Below are 21,507 nucleotides of genomic sequence, written 5' to 3' on the forward strand. Positions count from 1 at the left end.
GAACGACCTTTGTCCCCTCCTCAGGATGACAGGCCATAACTGCAACACATCGCATCAGTTTGGGCTTTTGAGGAAGCCCAGCTCCAACAGTGAAGTGTTGTGGGACCAACATTAGGACCCTCTCCACACCAAATCTCACGATTAAAGCACCATATCCAAAGGTCTTCAGTTGTCCGTTCTTGGTTCTAGTCAGTTGGCCTTTTACATTAGCCAACACAACATTGCACCAGTTGAAGATGGTGCCTTGAAAGCAGTCAACTGCCATCCGCATTTGGGATCCAGTGGATATATGTAGTGCTGCACTCCCGCAAATCCTGGTAATAGTAAACGTGATTACCATGAGTTCAGGAAGGGATATGGTTTTGATTTCTATCCCTTTGTCTCTAGTCCGGTTGTTATAGAACTCTAGCTGGAGGCTATCAACAGACTGGCCACGTGGCCTAGTCTCGAATAGAGTCAAATGTTCACCTCTCTTAGGCAAACCAGTCAAAAAGTATATGTCTGCTTGCTCCATTTTGAGCTGATGACCACCAATGAAGAAGCACTGGTCCTGTAGGCTCCACCTGTCTACCAGCCACTGCAGAAAGTCCACCTAAGCCCTCATGCCAGGTATGGCCCAGAATCTGTATAAGCCGCATGCCTTCAATGCATCAGTCGAAGGATGATGATTTATCGCGGCAAGATATATGTCCTGATGCTCCGTTCTCGCCAATCAAGCATGATGTATACTCTACATTCAACAAAAAGGAAAATTAGAATATGTAAAATTGAAATTTTTGGGTGAAATTTGAGTTTGTTAAGTTTTAAAAACCTTTGCGCGGGGCACGCACCCTCTCTATTAGAGACAGTGCGTGGGTCCGCACCTTACCTTCATGGCGGGTGTGGACCCTTGACTTTTTCCTCATTGTGAAAAAGTTGGGGTCCGCAAGTCCCCTGTGTTATACCTGCGGACCCCCGCGTGCGGGTTTTTTAACCCAAAAGCTCCTAAAAAATGAAATGAAACCCTAAAAATCAATTTGAAACGGATGAAATTAAAGAGTAGGTTGATGTGGATTACCTCGAGGAGACAGCGCTCGATTCCAAAAGACAGATTTTCTACAATCTTCATGGGAACTTTCTGACCAAAAGCTCTATTTTCTCACCCAAAACTCAGACAGTAAAAATTAATTTACGAAAGCCATTTTTATAAGTTTTTTGAATAAATGAGTTGTTAATTTGTTTATGTTTCACTTTAGAAAGGTAACTTTCGCAGCAATTTTTATCCATTTTAAACAGGTTTGGGTAATGTCTAAGTTTTTGTTCACGATAACGGATTTTTCACGCGAAATTAGTCATTTTCGACGAAAAAACATTAGAGTCACCTTTAAGCTCTTTTCTGACTCCTAAAACATGAAAATATCACTGAGTTTTTCTTTTTAAACTCGTTAAAACGGAACTGAAAAGACGGTCCACTTACAACTCTTTTTCTGACCGTAAAAACATGAAAAGATTGCGGGATTTTTGTCATTTCAAATTCGATATTGGTTATAAAATGACGTATCATTGATCTCTTTTTTACTTTTTTGGATCAGAGGCACTAATTACGAAAAGTACTCCTTGGTCGTAATGATCAAGTGGTTCTCTAAAGTATTATTTTATACTTTTTCGGGCTTGGGAGACACAAATTTACAAAAATGGACAACCATGGAGTCTTCTTAAGTTTTTTCAGACTCTCTAAAATTGAAAAATGTCGAGTTTCTCCTATACTGGACTGGTTAAAATTTAACAGTAAAGGACCTGTTCAATTACAAACAGGAACAGACCACTACTTCTTAGGGTTTGAATTTAAACTAAGTTGGACTCATCTGAAGGATGAGCTTATAACCAAGCAAATGTTATCCTCCTCAAGCTTGTCAAAAATAAAGAGGTTCTTGTCAGAAATGGTGGGGGAAAAGAGAGAAAAATGAGCCTCTTTGTCATACTTTGTAACCACTCTTGAACACGACACTTTTATTCACCTGGTTTGGGAAATCCTTTGCCTAATAGTTGATCAAACCATATTGAAAGTCTTCAGCCGATTTCTGGGTGTTAACTTTGGGTCCATTGTCACCAAACCATCTGCTATGTCGTTATGTGTTCAAGAGGTGAGTGCAAATAAGCCATTCATCTGCAAAATATCTGCCATCCATCTTGACCATCCGTGAGTCAGTCCTTGCAACTAAATTTCTTCAAACTTGATCTATGATTTCGTGTTGTGGGCTTGCCTACGATGGATCACTTTCTATCGACTTTAGCTCATTATCTAGAAATATGATCTAGAAATTGTCAGTACCTTGGGATATGCATGCCTCAATGGCAAGTTTCTCACCTTCGATGATAGGTTGCATCATTGACCTTCGATCAAAGGATTCTGTGACATGTTCGACATCAACACATCTATTCACATCTCATGGATTGTACTGAGTAATTTGACAGCCATTGACATTACTCGTGGTTTCTCTCACACTTGTTAACAGTTTACATCATTAACTGGTAATCAAGTGGCTTCTACCATGTTCGACTTCAACACATTCATTCGCATGGATAGAATCGTACTGTTTCGAGAAGTAGAAATGAAGACCGTGGATCTAGTTTCCGCCATCCACGCTGCGAGGGATTTTGTATTCATTGTACTGTGGACTATTCATAAACAGATGGTTGCGTCCATACTGTGTCTACATGTGTCTATACTTGTGACGTATGACAAGATCATTCCTATATCAGAGTAATAGTTAGTTTTCTAGTCAGTTTTGATCTGAGTATGGGAATGCCTACCTCAATGATGATATCATCTCATATATATATTTTGCATTGAACGTTTTTACAGGTTCCAACCGGGCTCTCCACAAGATGATCATCGAAATGATAAAGTACTTCACTCTTCCTAGATGATAAATGAAATCCTCATCTACTATAGACTTCGCACTTTAGGGGGCAATCTGTTACACAAAATATTGTCACCATGACTATTTGCAATGAGTATGGGTCTATCATCACTTATACTGTCCTCCTAAGCAAGTCTCAAACCTCAACTCTTCATGTCAAGTTTTGAAAATGAGAGAAAGACCTTAAAAAATCATTAAAGTTCTGGTTCTGCACTTTCTCTCACTATTGCCTGCGGTCCCGCACCCCCTGTTCACATTACTTGCGGACCTGCCCACTCTATCTCTAAAGGGGTGGCTGCGGACCCCTGTGAAAGTCAAAAAGGCGCAAGTTTATTCTAAAAAACTCACTTTGGGTTAATTCTAGATGATTCTAGAAGGAATTTCGACGTGGATGGTTCACTCTTAGGTGGTTCATGCATCCCAAAAGAGAAGGAGATAATCCCTTGATGAGAGGAGCTATCCCTTTGAAGGAGGGCTTTATCCCTTTGAAGGAGGACCTAGTAACTTCCCTCCATTGCACTATAAATTAAGGCATTGGGCTGGTTGCTAGGGAGGTTAGAAGCTGAAGATTTTTTAGGGTAAATGCTGGCGAAATTGAGACTTCCTAGTTAAGCTTGAGAGGAGAGATCACACACCTTTTGGCTTCATTGGGAAGAGAGTGAAACTTGTCAAAGTAGAGGAGACTTCTTGTTGGACCCTCGGAGGAACTTGTACAGCATCAAGGCACACGTTGTAAAGTTCTTCTTTGATTTGAATTAATACAATCAGATTCATTTTTCTCAACAAATTGTCTTCTGTCATTTGTTTCATGAATTCCTTGATCATCATGATAAGTATGCTTTATGATATTTGCTTTTCAGGTGCTATTTAATTTGTGTGCTTGTTTGTGTTTGCAGATTTGCTACAAGGGAGCTCATTTGGATCAAAGGAGCGAGGCTTCCACAAACATTCATTGGACCCAAGGTAGGCCTAAAACACTTGTTTGCCTTGTTTATAAATTGCATATTTAGAGAAAGATAGTTTTTTATTGGCTTGCTTGTCACTAGATATCATTAGATACTAGGGAGGTCTATGTTGTCCGCAAGAACGACTCATTCTGTGTGACAAGCTAGAGTAGTTTTAATATCACCGGAAAAAGAAAACATTACCCAATCATGTAAGCTCGACTTCAAAGTTACAAATAATGTGGTTGAATATGAAGCTTTCCTTCTCGGATTGCAATTAGCCAAAATATTAAAGGTTCAAAACTTAAGTGTTTTTACTAATTCAAAACTTATTATCAAGCAAGTGAGAACTATTTACGAGACTAAACACCCCAAACTTAGGCCTTACCGAAATTAAGTATGGGATTCAGTTGAAAACTTCTTTGTTGCTTTTATTTTGACTTATATTCCAAGAGATGAGAATATTCATGTAGATGCCTTAGCTATTTCTGCTAGTTCATTTAAAATTCCTCATGAGACTAATTTACTTTACCAAATACAAGTCAAGTATGGACCATTTCTCCCAAACAATATAAAATATTGGCAGATATTTGAAGATGATGAACATTTGAAATCTTTTCTGCAAGTTGTAGATCAATTTTCTATTCTACAAATTGATGAATATATATCTGAAAAAATGAAAATAAAAGTTGGAATGATACTTTAGATTTAAGTTCAAAAATTGATGATCATCATATTATTCAATTGTCTAACAATTTTATTCCCAAAGGCTTGATACCTTTAGAAAAATTGTTTGATCAAAATGATGTCGTTCGAAATCCTGAGTCCATTTCATTGGAAGAGGACAGAGAAGAAATTAACATTATAACAAATGATGATGTCAAAAGCATCAAAATATGTGCATCTCTAGACCCTAAGATTAAAACTCAATATCTTAATTTACTTCAAAATTATAAGGATGTTTTTGCTTGGACCTATGCTGATCTAAAAACCTATGATACTTCATTAGAAGAACATAAGATCCATTTGAATCTAGAATAAATACCTTATCAACAAAAACTTAGGAGGATTAATCCAGCCCTTCTACCAACTATAGAAAAGGAAATTACGAAAATTCTAGATGCCCAAATTATTCTCCCTCTTAGATGTTCTAATTGGGTTATAATGAGGTGAATGTTGATCAAGAAGAGAGGGAAAAGATAGCCTTCGCTACACCCTCGGGTACATTTATGTACGCTAGAATTCCATTTGGCTTATCAAATGGTGGAGCAACATTTCATAGAGCTACGGATGTAGTTTTTATGGGTGAGGCAAACAAATTTGTGGTTACTAATCTTGATGAGATTAATGTTTTCTCTAAATCTAATTAGAAACAACTAAAGAACTTGATCAAGGTTTCTGACAGGTGTAGAAAATTTTGGATATCATTGAACCCTAAAAAGTATTTGTTTGCTATCAAAGAAGGGAAACTTTTGGGCCATATAATTTCAAAGGAAGGAGTGGTGATTGATCACAAGTATGTGTTTGCCATTGAAACATTGACCTTACCTAGAAACAAGAAAGAAATTCAATCTTTTCTAGGCAAGATTAATTTTTTAAGGAGATTCATTACAAATTATGCAGAGATTGTAAAAGATATAACTAACATGCTACGAAAGGATGAATAAGTTAAATGGATTATCTCTTCTAGGCATGCATTTCATCAGATCAAGAAATTTATCTATGAAGCTCCCACCTTGGCCAACCCTGATTATACTAAACCATTCAGTATCTTTACTTTTTACTTAGAAACAACCCTTGCTGCTGTTCTATTACAAAACAATGAAGATTCCCATGACCAGCCCATACCCCTTTTCAGTAAGGTTATGAGAGATGTCGAGCTTAAGTATGACATAATTGAGAAGCAAGCTTATGCCCTCATTCAAGCCCTGAAATCTTTAAATATGTATATCCTACATTCACCTATTACTCCTTATGTTCCTAATGGTGTTGTAAAATTCATTTCAACTCAACCACACACTGATCGGAAAAGAGGTAGGTGGATCACTCAAATACTTGAGTTTGATCTAACTATAAAAATTACAAATCTAGTAAAAGGCCAAGGATTAGCCAAGATTCTAGCATAATCCAATTGTAAAGTGCTTGGAATCAATTCTATTTTAGAAGTACAAGGGAAGAACCCACAAGAACCTTCTATCCTTGTAGAAGGGGAGAATCCACAAGAACCTTCTCTTCAACATGAAGAAAAGAATCCACAAGAACCTTTACCTTCACATCAGATCAGACCTTTACATATTGATGACAAATTTCTATTGTCACATTGATATCAAGACATTGTAAATTTTCTGCTCCATTTTGAATGCCGAGCATCATCCTCCAAAGCTGAGTGTAAAACTCTTAAATTGAAAGCAGTCAAGTACTGCATCATAAATGCATATTTGTACTCGAAAGATCCATTGAATATTTTGTTATTATGTTTAACAAAATCAAAAACTAAAGGAATCATTGATCAATTTCATACAAGATTTTGTGGAGAACATTATGCTTGGAGAGCAACAACATACAAGATTATAAGGGGAGAATTTTAATGGCCAACATTGTTCTTGCAAGTAGGGGAAAAGGTCAAAGGTTGTGTTGCTTGTTAGATGTTTGCTAGTAAGAAGAAACTAGTAGCTCTTCCACTAGTACCATTAGTAATCTCACCACCTTTCCTTCAATGGGGATTAGATTTTGTTGGAGTGATCCATCCCACTTCAAGTAATCAACAAAGATGGATCCTCGGAGCAACATACTACTTCACTAAATGGGTGCAAGCAATTCCAGTAAGAAATGCTACCAATTCAGTAGTAATTAAATTCATTGAAGAAAATATCTTATCTAGGTTCCATTGCCCAACTCAAGGTGTCACATATCATGCAGCAACATTCTCTAGTGTTAAAATGATTGAGTCTTGCCATAAATATCACATTCTATCGCATCATTCAACTCCATACTACCCTCAAGGTAATGGCCTTGCATAATCCTCAAATAAAAGTCTCGTGAAGGTAATAAAAAGGACCCTAGCAGATCATAAAATGTGTTGGGACTCTCATTTAATTTATGAAGTATGGGCAAACATAATAACTCTAGAAACATCTACTCGAAAATCTCCTTTTCAGTTAGTCTATGGGAAAGATTCAATTTTCCCACCAATTTGGCTTTCCCAAGTTTAAAACTCTTTCATGACTCAACAAATGAACCTCATGATTTTTCAAGAAGGATAAATCAAATTATTTAACTAAATGAAAATAGAGATGCAGTTGAATACAAATTGAAGAAATATCAGAATAAGATGAAAAGCCTATTTGAGAGAAGATCTACAGAAACGGACTTCACGGAGGGTGACCTAGTTCTAAGATGGGACTCTAGGAGGGAGGAAAAGGGAAAGCATGGCAAGTTTGATAACCTATGGTTTGGTCCTTTAGCAATTGCTAAAGTGAAAGGCAATAATACTTTTGTGATAGAAAATCTTGAGGGACTATATTACACTTATCCTCTAAATGGAAGGTTTCTCAAACATTTCATTCAATACTAAGAAGTTGGAATACATTTCATTGTAAAAAGTGTGGTTTATTTTACTTTTTAAGTTGTGAGTGAGATTTTTTACAGCAAACGACTCCATAGCCAAGGATAAGGCACAAGGCTCTCAGCATTCTACAGGAGAAAGTAGTCCCAAGTTGGAGCCAATGTTGTAGCATTTTTTGGTTTTGATAAGTTAGAATAAATTAGACAAAAAATGAAAATATATTTACAAAATGTTAAGATAGAATATTGAATAAAAAAATGTTAGGAAAGTATTTTGATAAATATGTCCATATCAAAGAACATGTTAGGGTAGATGCCCTAAAAAATGAAGGCAAAAATAAAATGTTAGGTTAGACAAAAAAGAAAAAGAAATCAACTCACAAAGTGTTGCAAATCTACCTCCCACTACTTGGTTCTAAATTGAGTTTGAAAAATTATAGTTGTGTGTAGTTTGTTTAGATGCCACACTAGGTTATTTTATCCAATTATACAGTTGCATGGTAATTGGATTTGTTTTAAATTGATTCTCATAGGTAGAAAATAAATTGGCTCAACACTTTAATCAAAGCCAATGCAAGGAATAAGGTATACAGATAAGATTGCTCATAAAAGGAAAATATTGGGTTGCTAGTTTAAATGCACTCTGAAAGGATAAGTAAAAATTTTAGGAGTAGAAGGGTAGGTAGAAATGTGAAAGTTTGAGATGTTGAAGTGGTTATTTCCTAAAGATCAAAAAATTAGGAAACATATTGATGACAGGAGTTCGAATAACCAAAGTTTTAACCTTATGTTATTTCATTCATATGCTATCACTCCATTCATTAAATCATCCAGACCCACAACCACCGTGTCTCGCTATTATATCCCGACCCCACCGTTCATTTCCGTCTCACAAGTTAAACTCCCTCCACCTCACCTCTCATCAGCCCACACTCCCTTTTGGCCCTTATTCACCATCCAAAATTTATCGGGGAATGGGCAGTTTTTAATACCGCCTACATAAACCATAAAAAATACCTTTTAGTATGTCGAGACTAGAAATCCCAAAACCACAAACCACTCTATCTTACCGTGGAAAGCGGTATCCTTCATAGCCAGTCACCTCCACATCATGTTTCACTTGATCTCTCCCCTCAAATCATGTGCCCCCTATCCATTTCCCATTCATTTTAGCTCCTCCACATTTATAACCAAATGTCCATTAATTAACGCTTTGGATAATTAATGAATTTTCAAATGTTTGGTGCCACCCTCCCACTCCATTTTTCTCTTTATAAACATTATGTCATGCATTTCAAAGGTTACACAGTTAACTTATGCAGCCAATATTATTCTTCAAGCCCACTTGCTCAACAACTCAGCCACTTGTCCTATTTGCAAGCACATCTTCCATGTCCACTTGTGAGTTGCATGTCTCCACTCTAGTAACTCCTTTTACCATTTTGTCATTTAGAGTACGCAGTTTCTTTTGACAAAATGCCTCTTAAGGGAAAAACAATTGTATAAGTTTCAAATCCTCTAATTCGCCCACAAGTTGATTTTCACCATACTCCATTAGTTGACAAGGATTACAAAATCATTAAGACTTTTTCTCAATTTGATTTATTTGAAATTTATTGCTGGTGGGAAGATCAACTAATTGAGGAGAGTGATGAAATTAGGCTCTCGAAATCCAAATTACCCCACTATATTTTTCCACAAATACACATAGCTAAGGAGTTTGTGAGAAAATGCCATGAATCCTATGATGTGAGTGAGAGAGCAATTATCTCACCTACTCTAGAAATCCTCTGTCCCATTAACGCTGATTCAATTCAGAAAATGTTGTTGCCCTCTTGACTATACCAACTCATCCTTTTTCCCATGAAAACCTCATAGAAGATTATAACAAACTCGAATTTACCAAGAGATCCCACACCCTGCAACTATTTTTAGCAATTGGTAGTCGTCTACCAAAGAGAAATCCTCCTTATGATTCATCCATATTTTGTGATAGAACTAGGCATATTACTACTATCCCATCCTATTTTCTTGGTTATCACTTTGATCACTCTGTCAATGAAGCCATCCTTGGTTTCTTATCCATGTTTACTACTGATTCTAAGCCTATTGCTATTTATGATTTGAGTCATTTCATAACCGAAAACATACATGAGTAGTTTCTCAAATTTAACACTTTCCAGTATACTTCAGTACTTTTGTTTATTTTTATATATTTTCAGGGAAACAAATTCCCATTTCCATTGGAGAAACTTGATGAAAAAGGACAACAACAGTGAGTGATTTTCTCGAATTCAATGGGGATGAAGGAGAAAGAAGAGTTCACATATAAGTAGTTCATAGAACTGATTATTCATGAGCCCTCAACCTTATGAGCAACACTCCATTACCAAGGATGAGTGACGATATTGTCAAAGAACTTCATTTAATAGATCAAGTTGCAAGAGATTGGTATTGCTACCAAAACTACATAGAAATCAGGGTTTTTGGTTGTGAGCTTCCACCATACAAACTGCCAAAGTAACTCCATGTTAGAATATTTGCACTGGGAAAGATTGAATGCACATGAATTACATTTTCCAGGACTAGCCCATGTAGTTAACCCATGGTCACAAGGGGGCAGAGCCCCCATTAGTTGAAATTGCTTTGGCAAGGGGGTTTGATGGGGGGTTTGATGGGCTAGCCATGGTTTTCCGTCCATAATTTTCTACGTGATGGTTTTGAGTCCATGGTATTGGATGATTCACCATGTATAAATACTATTGCAACATTGAAATGAACATAATGAAAAGTCAATTGTTAGTCCCTATTTTGGTATCCACACTAAAATCTATGTGTATATGTGTTGTTTTATGTGTTAAGGTCTAGCATTGTTTATTTTATGTGTTTTAGAATTAGTATGTATGTAATTTGTTTAAAACCTATAAAAATCACAATTTAAGCTGGTCCCTTCATATTTGTAATACTAGGGGAGTAGCTAACCAACCAGATAAGTTGTTAAAAGAAATGAAATTTTCTCTGAGTTTCTCTTGGTCATATGACCCATTGGTAGTCATCTCCAATCTCAAGGTGGAAAATAAGTTCACACCATATCATCATACAACTACTCAGGAGATAGAACAATTCAAGAATTAGTTGGAATGGAGAGAGAATACCCTCCAAGAGGCTCAGGCATGCAGTCTCTAGATCAAATATGCAAACTCCAATTGCACAGAAGACAACCAAGAGAGGGAGGAAAGAAAAATCTTCACCTGGAAACAAGACAAGGCTTCAAGGTTTTTCCAAGGAAAAAGATACAAAGGGTGTTTATGAATATTGATTCATAGTCTGGTGGACACTCTATACAATCTCCAACTAAGTCTACCACTTCTCATGAGTAGGAGATAGTTCAAACTCTTGGAGGCATTCTAGAGAATAAAGAGGAAGACATTTTCCATTTCTTTAGTGAGATCAAAAGAAAGGATGAAGAATTGAAGTTGAACACCTACATCCAGTTCTGTAACCATTCTTCCAACTCTCAAGTGAGGCTTTTTAGAGTTTGCAGGCCCAAGTTCCTCAGCCCCAACATAATAATAGAAACACAATTCTTTTGAGTTTAATGTCAAGGATGTGCATCCAATTGATCAAATTGAGATGCACAAACAAATTGGACAAATGATTGCTTCAACCTTGACAAACAGTGCTATGAGTTACATTGGACAACATTCAGTCACCACTAAAGTTGGAGGTCTCCTCATTAGCAAAGGATACCAAGATTCAATCGTTGGGAAATCTAGTGCTAAGGATGGGATATGATCCCTCAAATATAAATGCTCCAGAGGAGCTCATTAATAACACTAATGAAAAGAACACTAAGGTTGTAGCATTAAAGAAAAAACTGAAACCACAAGCATCTGAGGATCCAATGGCAAAAGAAATGGAAGAGGGAAGAGACTCAAAAGTCATACCTGATGACTCATCATAGAATAGAATTTGCAAATAAAACAAATGGAGGAGAAGATGGAGAAATTGGTTAAGGAGAATGAGAAAGGTATCAAGAACTTTGAAACTTCAATCGATGTAGTGTATCTTGCAGCAGTTCCCATCACCACCAGTTTCTCACAAGTTTCTACTTCATCCACTACATTAGCAGTAACAGGTACAACACAATGAGCTATTCCCTGTGAATAGCTTACTGAAGTTGTTCAGAAACGTCTGGATAGACAGGGGAAATTAATAAACTAAAGGATGAACTAAAAGAATTACGGCTTATGAAGTATATATTAGACAATTCACATACAAATGAAACAAGCAGACTCAAATGGCAAGTTTCAATGTTGCAGAGAGAACTCACAGATTCATTCATAGGAAACAAATTGGGTTCAGCAAAAGAAATTCTCTGGGAAGAAATCACAGAAGCAATCAATGAGATTTGGCAATTAGATTTGGCCCTCCACTAAGATAATATTCAATCAGAAAATATTCAATAGAAAGATCTCTTGGAGAAAGCTCAGGAACGAAGAGGATATTGCCTATCATATAATCAAATTTCTAAATTCCAAGGATGACTATGAGCTTCACGAATTAAGAAGTAATCATATTACTTTTATGTTTCATCATAAAAGTTATTTCACTGTGTAAATATTTATAGTATCCCTTTGCTGAATATTTTGATATTATTCAAGAGGTTAGGCATATAAGTTCTATATCTGTTTTGTTTCATTGGTCTCCCAAAGTAAAACATAATAGCTGACCTTTATTATCTACAACAATATGAAGGCCATGATTACCAAAGATGCATTCAATTAACTCAATCTCAGTGTAGTAATAAAATGGGTTAATAATTGTATGAATGGACATGAAAATGCAAGTGCTGGCCTGAAAATCCATTATACAATGGTATGGTTCCCTTCACCCACATATCAACTTCATGATTTTCTAGAAGAGGAGGAGGAAGCAAAGTGTTGGAGGGAGATCAAGTGGTGTTAATGATATTATCTTACTATTGGGTAGGGGTAGCTAGATTTTAACATCATCATAATTCTCATTAAGACTGTAAAGTTGAGTGACTCCTTGGCTACATGAGGACATCAAAGAAGATATCAAAGGAACCTACCAAAAACACAAGAGACAATATGATCTATACTGATGTGACTATACAAGGCCATCAACCTTATGAGAACTTCATCAAGTAGGTTACATCAATCTTGATTCATTTTATTCTCACAAATTCTTCTCACAATATTTGTAAAATAATAATCATCTTTAATCATTTCAAAACTAATTTCTTATAACTATTATATGATAATTACAAATTTAGCAGCTACTATAAAATGAATATTTAAATAATATATTTATGAACAAGATGATTAAGAAGAATGAGAAGTAAAAGTTAATTTTTTTTTTCTCTAAAACCACTTTGATGATGATAATTCATCTTAGTTCAACATATTCATAATTAGATTACCTTCAATAATTTAACCCCAAAATAAAAAAATTTAACTACCTACTTCTTAATTTATCCTAATTTGTATTCATTATGAAAATTATGTGAAATAAATATTCTTATGTTGGAAATCATGCATCTCCAAACATTTAAGCATAGGTACACCACAAATTATCAATGGTATAAATATAGCACAAAAGAAAGAAAAAGAATCTCACAAAGTGTCATGAGTCTCAGACAGTATTCTATTCATCATAAGCAAGATAACATTATTGTTATTCAGGAAAAATAATTATGAAAATGTTTCTCCAACCATGTTTCACTTCTATCTCACACTTGAGATCTCACATTCTTTGTCAAGCTAAGATAAGAGCACACCTCCCAACCTGTACATCTCCAAGTGATCCATTCAGTGATTGATGATTCAATAAGAGCACCAGTGCCAACCTTTACATCTCCAAGTGGTCCATTCACTTATTGATGACTCAATAAGACTACAACTTCCAACTGTACATCTCCAAGTGGTCCATTCACTTACTGATGATTTAATGACTTAGTGCACTGCATGTATGTATGCCTGAGAATCAATACATAATTGAGATACATTAACACTTAATTGATCTCTTTCACCAAAAAACAGAAATAAGATATTAAAATTATTGACTAATAAAAGACATATTGTTGAAAAAATATCTATAGAAAAGAAGTATAATCATTGTAGAAATTTTTTTTAATAAATAACAAACAAATAGCTTATGTTTGTATAGACTTTTGAATCTAACATATGGCTAACATAATAATAATAATGATGATGATTTTCTATTCTAAATCTAACTACCTTGAGCAGGGAAAAAAATTACCTCTACCAAAAGATAGAATCATTAATTAACAATTAAATATGAAATAAATCTAACCTTTAATAATTCATATATATATATATATATATTAGATACGGCAATTTACTTGGGCTTAGATTCAATTTGTTCTCAATTTGTCAAACTCAAATAAAGTTATGAAAAATAGTGTGACATGAAATAGTGTGACATGAACTAAACCAACCAAAAAAAATGGAAAATATACTTACCATTATAATAGTTAAATTCTGCCTTCAATGGACGTAGGCTCAAGATGACCTCCACTCATATCATATCAGGTCTCAATTCAAGTGCACAAGCACTTCCAAAAGAACCATCAAAGGGACATTCCGGAAGCCATGTCCACGAGTTCTTGCTTAAACTATAAACAATCACCTTATTCCTTACGATGAAACACACATAGTCACCCACTCCTGTAATCCAAGGCTGTGGCCGAGGCATAATTTTCTGAAGATCGTCGCACATGGACGAAGGCATTCTTGATGTCTCCTTCCATGATAAGCGAGAAGACGCAGAAGGGGAACTTAAACCTAAGCCGGCACTCACCTTTTCAAGCTCCCAAATGATAACCTTCCGTTTAACTACAGTACTTCCAGCAGCGTAGTTTACGAGTCCCGCTAAAAGAATCCGCGACCCACACGCCAGCAGTTGTGGTGATATCTGACTATCAGGAATATCACAAAAATGTGGAAACGGCACAAAAGTGAATGTACGATCTCCAAGGTTGAAACCCATAATCTCTCTCGGTTCGGCCGTCTTTTCTGGGATGCAATAGAATGAACCCGTGCTGAAAACGATATCACGGGAGTTGATTGCATTTACCTTTCTTGGAAGATTCCCCACAGTCGTCCATGTGTTCTCGAAGGAATCATAAATTTCCACCATCTCATTCTCATTCTCATTATTTCGACCCACCGCCATTACTATAGGTCTATTCTCTTTTCCTACCGCAATGCCGATGGCCATGAGTCTGTCTATGGACGGCGTGGTGGGAAGGGGAAAGAACCCTCGAGTTAGAGGATTGCAGACAGCAAGTATGAGCCCATTTTTCGGGTCGCTTGACTTGGATTTCGGGTCGCTTGAGCTTGGTCATGGTCAGCAAGAAGAGGCCTTTAGCCGATCCCTCGCATGTTATACCACGGATTGCGACATTCTCTACACCATTCTCCAAGAATGAAAGGGACGAGGTGCACTTCTTCCATGTGTGTGTGTAAAAGCAGTAAGCCACACAGTGATTCCGAACTTGCGAAGGGATGAGGACCAGCAAAGGGTTCCGATTGGGAGGTGATTCGGCCCATTTAGTCGTTATGAACTCGGAGGATGAAAATATCGCATTCCATTGGCTACACACTCTGCGACATGTACAGACGTATTCAAATGGCATCAACGACAGTATATTCTCTTGTAGCTCCTGCGGCAAGAATGGGAAGCCTGGGTACCTATCTCTCACACTCTCCATTTCGATCAACGCTCAATCATCAACCATCACAGTGACAATGAAAGCAGCTGCGATTACAAAGACATCGAAGTTTTGAGAGATTAGTCAATAAGTATGACCTTACTTGACAGTATTCTTTAAATAAAAGTTATGCTATAAAAAAAAAAAGTTGTAACTTGTATTTTAATATTATTTGAGACCATACTAGGCCATACTACTCCAAAAAATTAATTTGGACAAGTGGATTCCTATTTAACATAACACTTATTAATTTCCCATAACACTTATTAATTTCCGATAAGGAGTGTTATTAATGTATTTTTAAGTTTGACTTTTTAAAAGGGGATTACAAAATTTCCATAAAATTCATTATTAAATTATTATTTAAGTTTCTTGTGTAAACATCCCACAAATTTTCTTCCAATAAATTAGAATATATATATATATATATATATATATATATATATATATATATAATAATTAATTGTGACAATGTTATAATAGTTTTTTAATGGTAGAAAAGCAACATCATCAAAAACACTCCCTCCGAGAAATATTTTATTTTGAGCCTTCACATTTGTAGCTCTATATCCAAAACAATTAGCAAAATTTTACCAAAATAGTGAGTTATTTTCCATTGTTTTTTCTAGAGAAAAAGTCACCTCTATAGACTTATCATATCATGTTTCCGAGCATAATAAATGTAAGAAAGTGAAATTGAAGTCTTATCATGTTTCCTACCATAATGTGTATATTAGAAATATATAAAATCATTAATGAAATATTTGAGTTTTATTTTAATTGAAGAGGTATTTCATGTTTATTGCTAGTTGTTGTTTTTTTTTTTTCCAATATAATTTGTCTAGAATGGGTGAAAGGATTCATTGAAATCACATATTTGACCACAATGGAAGTGTCCCATAGGTTGTTGAGGGTGATGAATCCATATATGAAGTGAAAAACCTAGTTTAAACAACACTTTGACCACAAATTCTTTTGCTAATTCTCCCCAAAAATCTAGAGTGAAACTTGAAAAAGTACCACTTAAAAATACTTTCTTTTTTTAATTGTGGAAAATAACCATCAACAATTTTGGCACCCATAAATATTTTGAACCTTTAAAGATGTGGCCTCTATTTCCAAAAATGTTCGGCCATATTTTACCAAAACCATATTTGATTTTCCATAGATAAAAACCCACCTCTTTAGATTACTCCTTCAAGTTTTAATTTTCTAAATTCCATTCTCATTATTTTTTTAATAAAATGTCTTTTTTAAGCACTAGGTCACCTCCTAGGAAGTCCTCGTTACCGAGTGCTATGTGATTCATTTCACTAGTTTCAATCCCACTTCTTCACCCATGTGAGCATCACCCGATGCAATGAGTGCTAACTGAACTATTCAAAAATCATGAGAAATTAGTGAGCTACGACTACCTCCCATGGAAATGGTCATACGTAAATGACTTACTTAACGCAATTGAATCCCAAAATGATATCTAATATAATGCATTGCATAAACCCCTAATACTTAAATTCAAAAAGAGTGAAGGGATCTCTACTTGAATGGTTCATGAGGCACAATACTTGATAAGGTTTCGCAAATGGGGTAGCAGTCTAATTGGGCTTGATTTTGCGGAAAACTCCACACTTAAGCGCTCTTGAGCTAGAGGCGATCTAGGATGGGTGACCTCTTGCTAAGTCGTGGTTACCGATTCTAAGCCCGAGAAGTGATGATTGATGCTATGTGATTCATTTCACTAGTTTCAATCCCACTTCTTCACCCGTGTGAGCATCACCTCATGCATAAGTGCTAAGTGAACTATTGAAAAATCATGAGAAGTTAGTGAGTTACTACCTCTCATGGAATTGGTCATCCATGAATGACTTACTTAATGCAGTTGAATCCCGAAATAATATCTAATATAATGCAGTACGTAAACCCGTAATACTTAAATTCAAAAAGAGGGATCTCTTCTTGAATGGTTCATGAGGCACAATACTTGCCAAGGTTTTGCAAATGGCATAGCAAGCTAAGTGGGCTTGATTGTGGGGAAAACTCCACAGTTAAGCGCGCTTGAGCTAGAGGTCATCTCGGATGGGTGACCTCCTCGGAAGTCCTAGTTACCGGGTGCAAGCCCCGAAATTGATGATTGATGATATGTGATTCATTTCACTAGTTTCAATCCCACTTCTTCACCCCTTTGAGCATCACCCGATGCAATGAGTGCTAAGTGAACTATTAAAAAATCATGGGAAATTAGTTAATTACGACTACCTCTCATGGAAATGGTCATACATGAATGATTGTTGCACTAAAAATTGTCACTTTGACATTCTACTATCTGTGTGAGTTCATTACCACTCATACTTTCCTCCTCTACAAGTCTAAAACATCAATTCCTCATATCAAGTCTCGAAAATAAGAGAAAATCTCTCAAAAGTTTTTAAAACTCTAGTTCTGCACTTTCTCTTTGTCTTACCTATTGTCTCGCACCTAATGGTCATGTCTCCTACACACCTGACCACATTGTCTCTATGTTAAAGGTGCAAACCCATGTAAAAGTTAAAAAGGCGTGAGTATACTCTCAAAAACTCACTTTCAGTTATTTCTAGAAGCTTCTGGAAGGAAACTTGAGGCGACGAGTTCGCTCTTTTAAGGTTCATGTAACTCATACCTTAAGGAGCTAATCCCTTGATGTGAGAAGCTTATCCCTTTGAAGGAGGATTCTATCCCTTCATAGGTGGACTAGTAACCTCCTCCTCTGCACTATACAAAGAAGCATTGAGTTGGTTACATGGAGGTCGGAAGCTTAGTATTTTTTGAGGTAAAATGTTGTTGGAACTTAGTCTTCTTTAGTTGATCTTTTATGAGGAGAGATTGCATACCTCTAAGATCTCATTTGGAAGAGTGCAAGACTTGTCAAAGTAAAGGAAATTCCTGTTTCGGACCCGAGGAAGAGCTTGTTCAACATCAAGGCTGAAAAGGTTGTAAAGTTCTTCTACTATTCAAAGTTAATACAAATATATTTTTTTTTCTCAATACGTTGTTAATTCATTGTTTATTTTATGGATTCCTTGATCACCATAATAGACATGATTTATAATATTTGCTATGCAGGTGCTATTTAATGTTTGCTTGTTTGTGATTGCAGGTCTTCAAAGGTAACTCTTTCGAATGAATGGAGGATGACTACTACGAACAAGCACTCGATCTAAGGTAGGATCTTAACATCTTTGTAGTATTTACTTATAAATCGCATATGTCTAGAGAAAGATAGGTTTGTTTGTTTGTTTGTTGCTAGGTTATCTTCTGATACTAGGGAGATTGGTCTTGTCTGCAAGATCGATTTATCCGGCCAACAAATTGGTGACTCCACTGGGAAATGGTATTTGATTTTTGGTTTTCCTTTGTTTTGACTTGAGAAAATTGTTTTGTTTTATCGTTTTTGATTGATGTATACTAGCTTCGGTAGCTTTCAAAATCTTGAAGTATTTTTATTTTTTGAAATTTTCTGGGGACCGCACTTTCTCTTTACAGACAGTACGGGCATCTCCACATTTTCCTTCAATAAACAGTGTGGTAACACAGCTTTTCCTTCTGGAACCTATGAACCCTATTAAATTTTTTTGAAAAACTTAAGATATCTTTCTCCTCTTAAGTTTAGGTTTGATTTAGGATTTTTAGTGTCTACCCAGATCTATATTTTTCCTGTCAAAAATCTCTTTTGAGTAAGTTCCAATAGTATTTTTGTTTTGAATGATTTTGTAGAAGTTTTTCATGCTTGGAGTGGTTTTCACTTTGTCTCTGTAGTGACTCAAAGACGAGAATCTTGAGAAACCTTAGATCACCCTAGTATCCTTTCGTCTTCTTGATGAGTCTGACTTGGTTGTGAAATCTATCCTTTGAGAGAAATAGATTTAGTTTTCTCGTTGCAAATCTTCGAATAAACTTTGTTATAAGTTCTGACTTTCATTTTTACAAAAGAAAGCATATCTAGATGTTTTTGATTGGATTGTTATTCTATGCAAATGAATCCTTAGTTTACAGAGCAACTAAGTAAAACGTCCTCAAAAAAGAATTGAATCTTTTATTCAATTAGATTTTTAAATTTTTTAGATCTCAAAATTAGAGTTTGTAGATTTGAGTGTTTTTCTAGAACTTGTAGATCTCTTTTGAAGTAAATTGTTTTTTTGTAGTTTCGAGTTTTGAAAAAGGGAAAGGGATTTATTGTGAGCATTAATTATTTGTCCTGTTTTGAGTTCTTATTAAAAAAAACAAAAATATTTTCTTTCCATTTCCATGTTGAAAGAAAGAATTGTTTCTTAAAGAATTGCATTCTCGAACTCTTTCTTTTAACTAGAATTTCATTGAAAAAACGAATTGCTTATCATTTTAGGTGCATTTTTTAGTGTGTTGGGAGTCGAGTCTTCACACCATCAAAGTTTCATTTCCATACCTATCGACTTAAAGAACAACCCATAAAAGCAACGCTTAATTAAAATTGATCTAGTAATCTTTTCTATTTCTAGGGCTCTTATCACCAATATAGCTTACACTTGTATCTTGGAGTAGGGAGTAACTAACTTTCCAAGATAGTTAAAACAAACAAGTAGATACATCTTGTGACATGAAATAAATCCAATTGTAATTGATACATTCTGGGAAGCTTCTCTTAAAGGAGTTAATCATGAGATCATGTCCGAACCTTTGAGACAATCAATTCTATTTCATTGGGAAAGATAGAAGATCTGCGCGTATTATAAACGGTAAACCTCAGATTAACTATTGTCGAGGAGCGTGGTTGTTGGTAAACCTCGGATTGATCATGTCAAGGAGCCTTCAAGGGGATTGAGCTTTGTTACTCTGCCCTTGCAGGTAGATCAGATTATAGACTAGGCCGCGAGTTGTGATTTTTACTGTTGGTAACCTTAGTGTCCATAAACTTAATATTGTTTCCTAAGGTGATGGTGTAGGAAAGATCTCACTGTACCTGGAGCAAACGTTGACTAGACTCACTTTGACTCTCTAGGGGGTTATCTTCAATTGAGATGGTTTTGTGAAGAAACTTGTGCCAATCTGTTTCATTAAGCAGGTTGTGAGGGTAACTGTTCCAACCGCCCTTTCTATATTAAACTTCTACTAAGTTGTATTTCATCACCAACTAGTGTTTTTAGTACGGGATGTTACTGTTTGTGCGTGGTTTGAACACTTCGATTTTTTGAGGCGTGTGATTCAACTATTTGTTTCTTTAGAGACTTTAGGTGTTTTTATTTAAATTTTCTTTGTTTGCGTGTGATTAAGTAATATTTAATCGTGGCCAAATTACCAAGACAATCTTGTAGAATTCAAGGGAAACCTCCTCAGTATACACCAAGCCAACTTGAAGGGCTGTGAGTTCTCGTATCACCTAGTGACAGTAGAGTTGGATGACCAGAAGCTAGAGAGTCATCTTTAATTGTTCATCCTGATTATCAAATACAAACAACAGAGCATATTCAAGAGCCAATTTCATTTTCCAAAGTTACTAGTAGTATTTCGCCTTCCAGTGAATTAGCCGAAGAACATGAAATTTCTGAGCCTAATACTGAACGTGTTGTTACTCCAACTTCTAGTGACCCTCGCTCACCTAGGGTAAGAAATATCATTACTCAAAATCTTCCTTCTGGCCTCATTTCTATCGAAGAACTTGTTAGTCCAAACGTCTTCCGGAAAACCAACAAACTTTAAATCTTAAGGAGCATTAATCAATATTCTACAGTCCTTTTAGGAGTGACACTCGGTATTTCTCATTGACAAATTTTTTAGAAAACCCGGGTCTTAGTTTTTCACCATCTCAAATTCCTTTTCATCCTACACCAAAAGTTTACTTTCCTTCACCAATCATGTCAAGACAGTCATCTATGTTTTCCCAATTACCGGAAATTTTTTATCCAACGGTCCTTCTGTTCCTTCGGGGTACCAGTCACTGTTCGGTATGTTTTTAGGAGTAACTTCTCGACTGCCTGAACAACAGTTATCATCTAGCAGTAATGGAACTCAAATGTTAAACGCAGAGTAAATCCATATGATGTTTGGTAGTATTCCAAATCCTCAACCTCAAGGTAGTCAGTTATTGTGTGGGAGGAAACCGTGAGGTAGTCAGTTACCACCTAGGAGGCAACCCCAAGGTAGTTTGTTACTGCCTGGATTCCAACCTAAAGGTAGTCAGTTACCACCTGGAGGGCTACCTTAAGGTTTTCAACGTTCAGGATAGTACATACCCGAAGGTCAACCCTAGATTTAGTACGTACCTCAGGGTTATCAACCTCAAGGTTAGTACCCAACTCAAGGTTTCCAACCGCCTCTAGTCAATCAT

The 21,507-nt window shown here is 36.0% G+C and overlaps 1 protein-coding gene across 1 annotated transcript; it reads right to left on the minus strand.

Moving 5' to 3' along the window:
- Nucleotides 1-13,975: 13,975 nt before the first annotated feature.
- LOC149163465 (F-box only protein 6-like) lies at nucleotides 13,976-14,632 on the minus strand. Its single transcript, XM_089429138.1, has one exon. The coding sequence runs from the start codon at nucleotides 14,630-14,632 to the stop codon at nucleotides 13,976-13,978; it is 657 nt and encodes a 218-aa protein (XP_089285264.1).
- Between the last annotated feature and the right edge of the window lie 6,875 nt (nucleotides 14,633-21,507).

Source organism: Pinus tabuliformis, chromosome 5_1 (genome assembly GCF_031772625.1).
Source record: "Pinus tabuliformis cultivar Carrire ecotype Pingquan chromosome 5_1, CPIR1, whole genome shotgun sequence".
Taxonomy (NCBI): Eukaryota; Viridiplantae; Streptophyta; class Pinopsida; order Pinales; family Pinaceae; genus Pinus; species Pinus tabuliformis.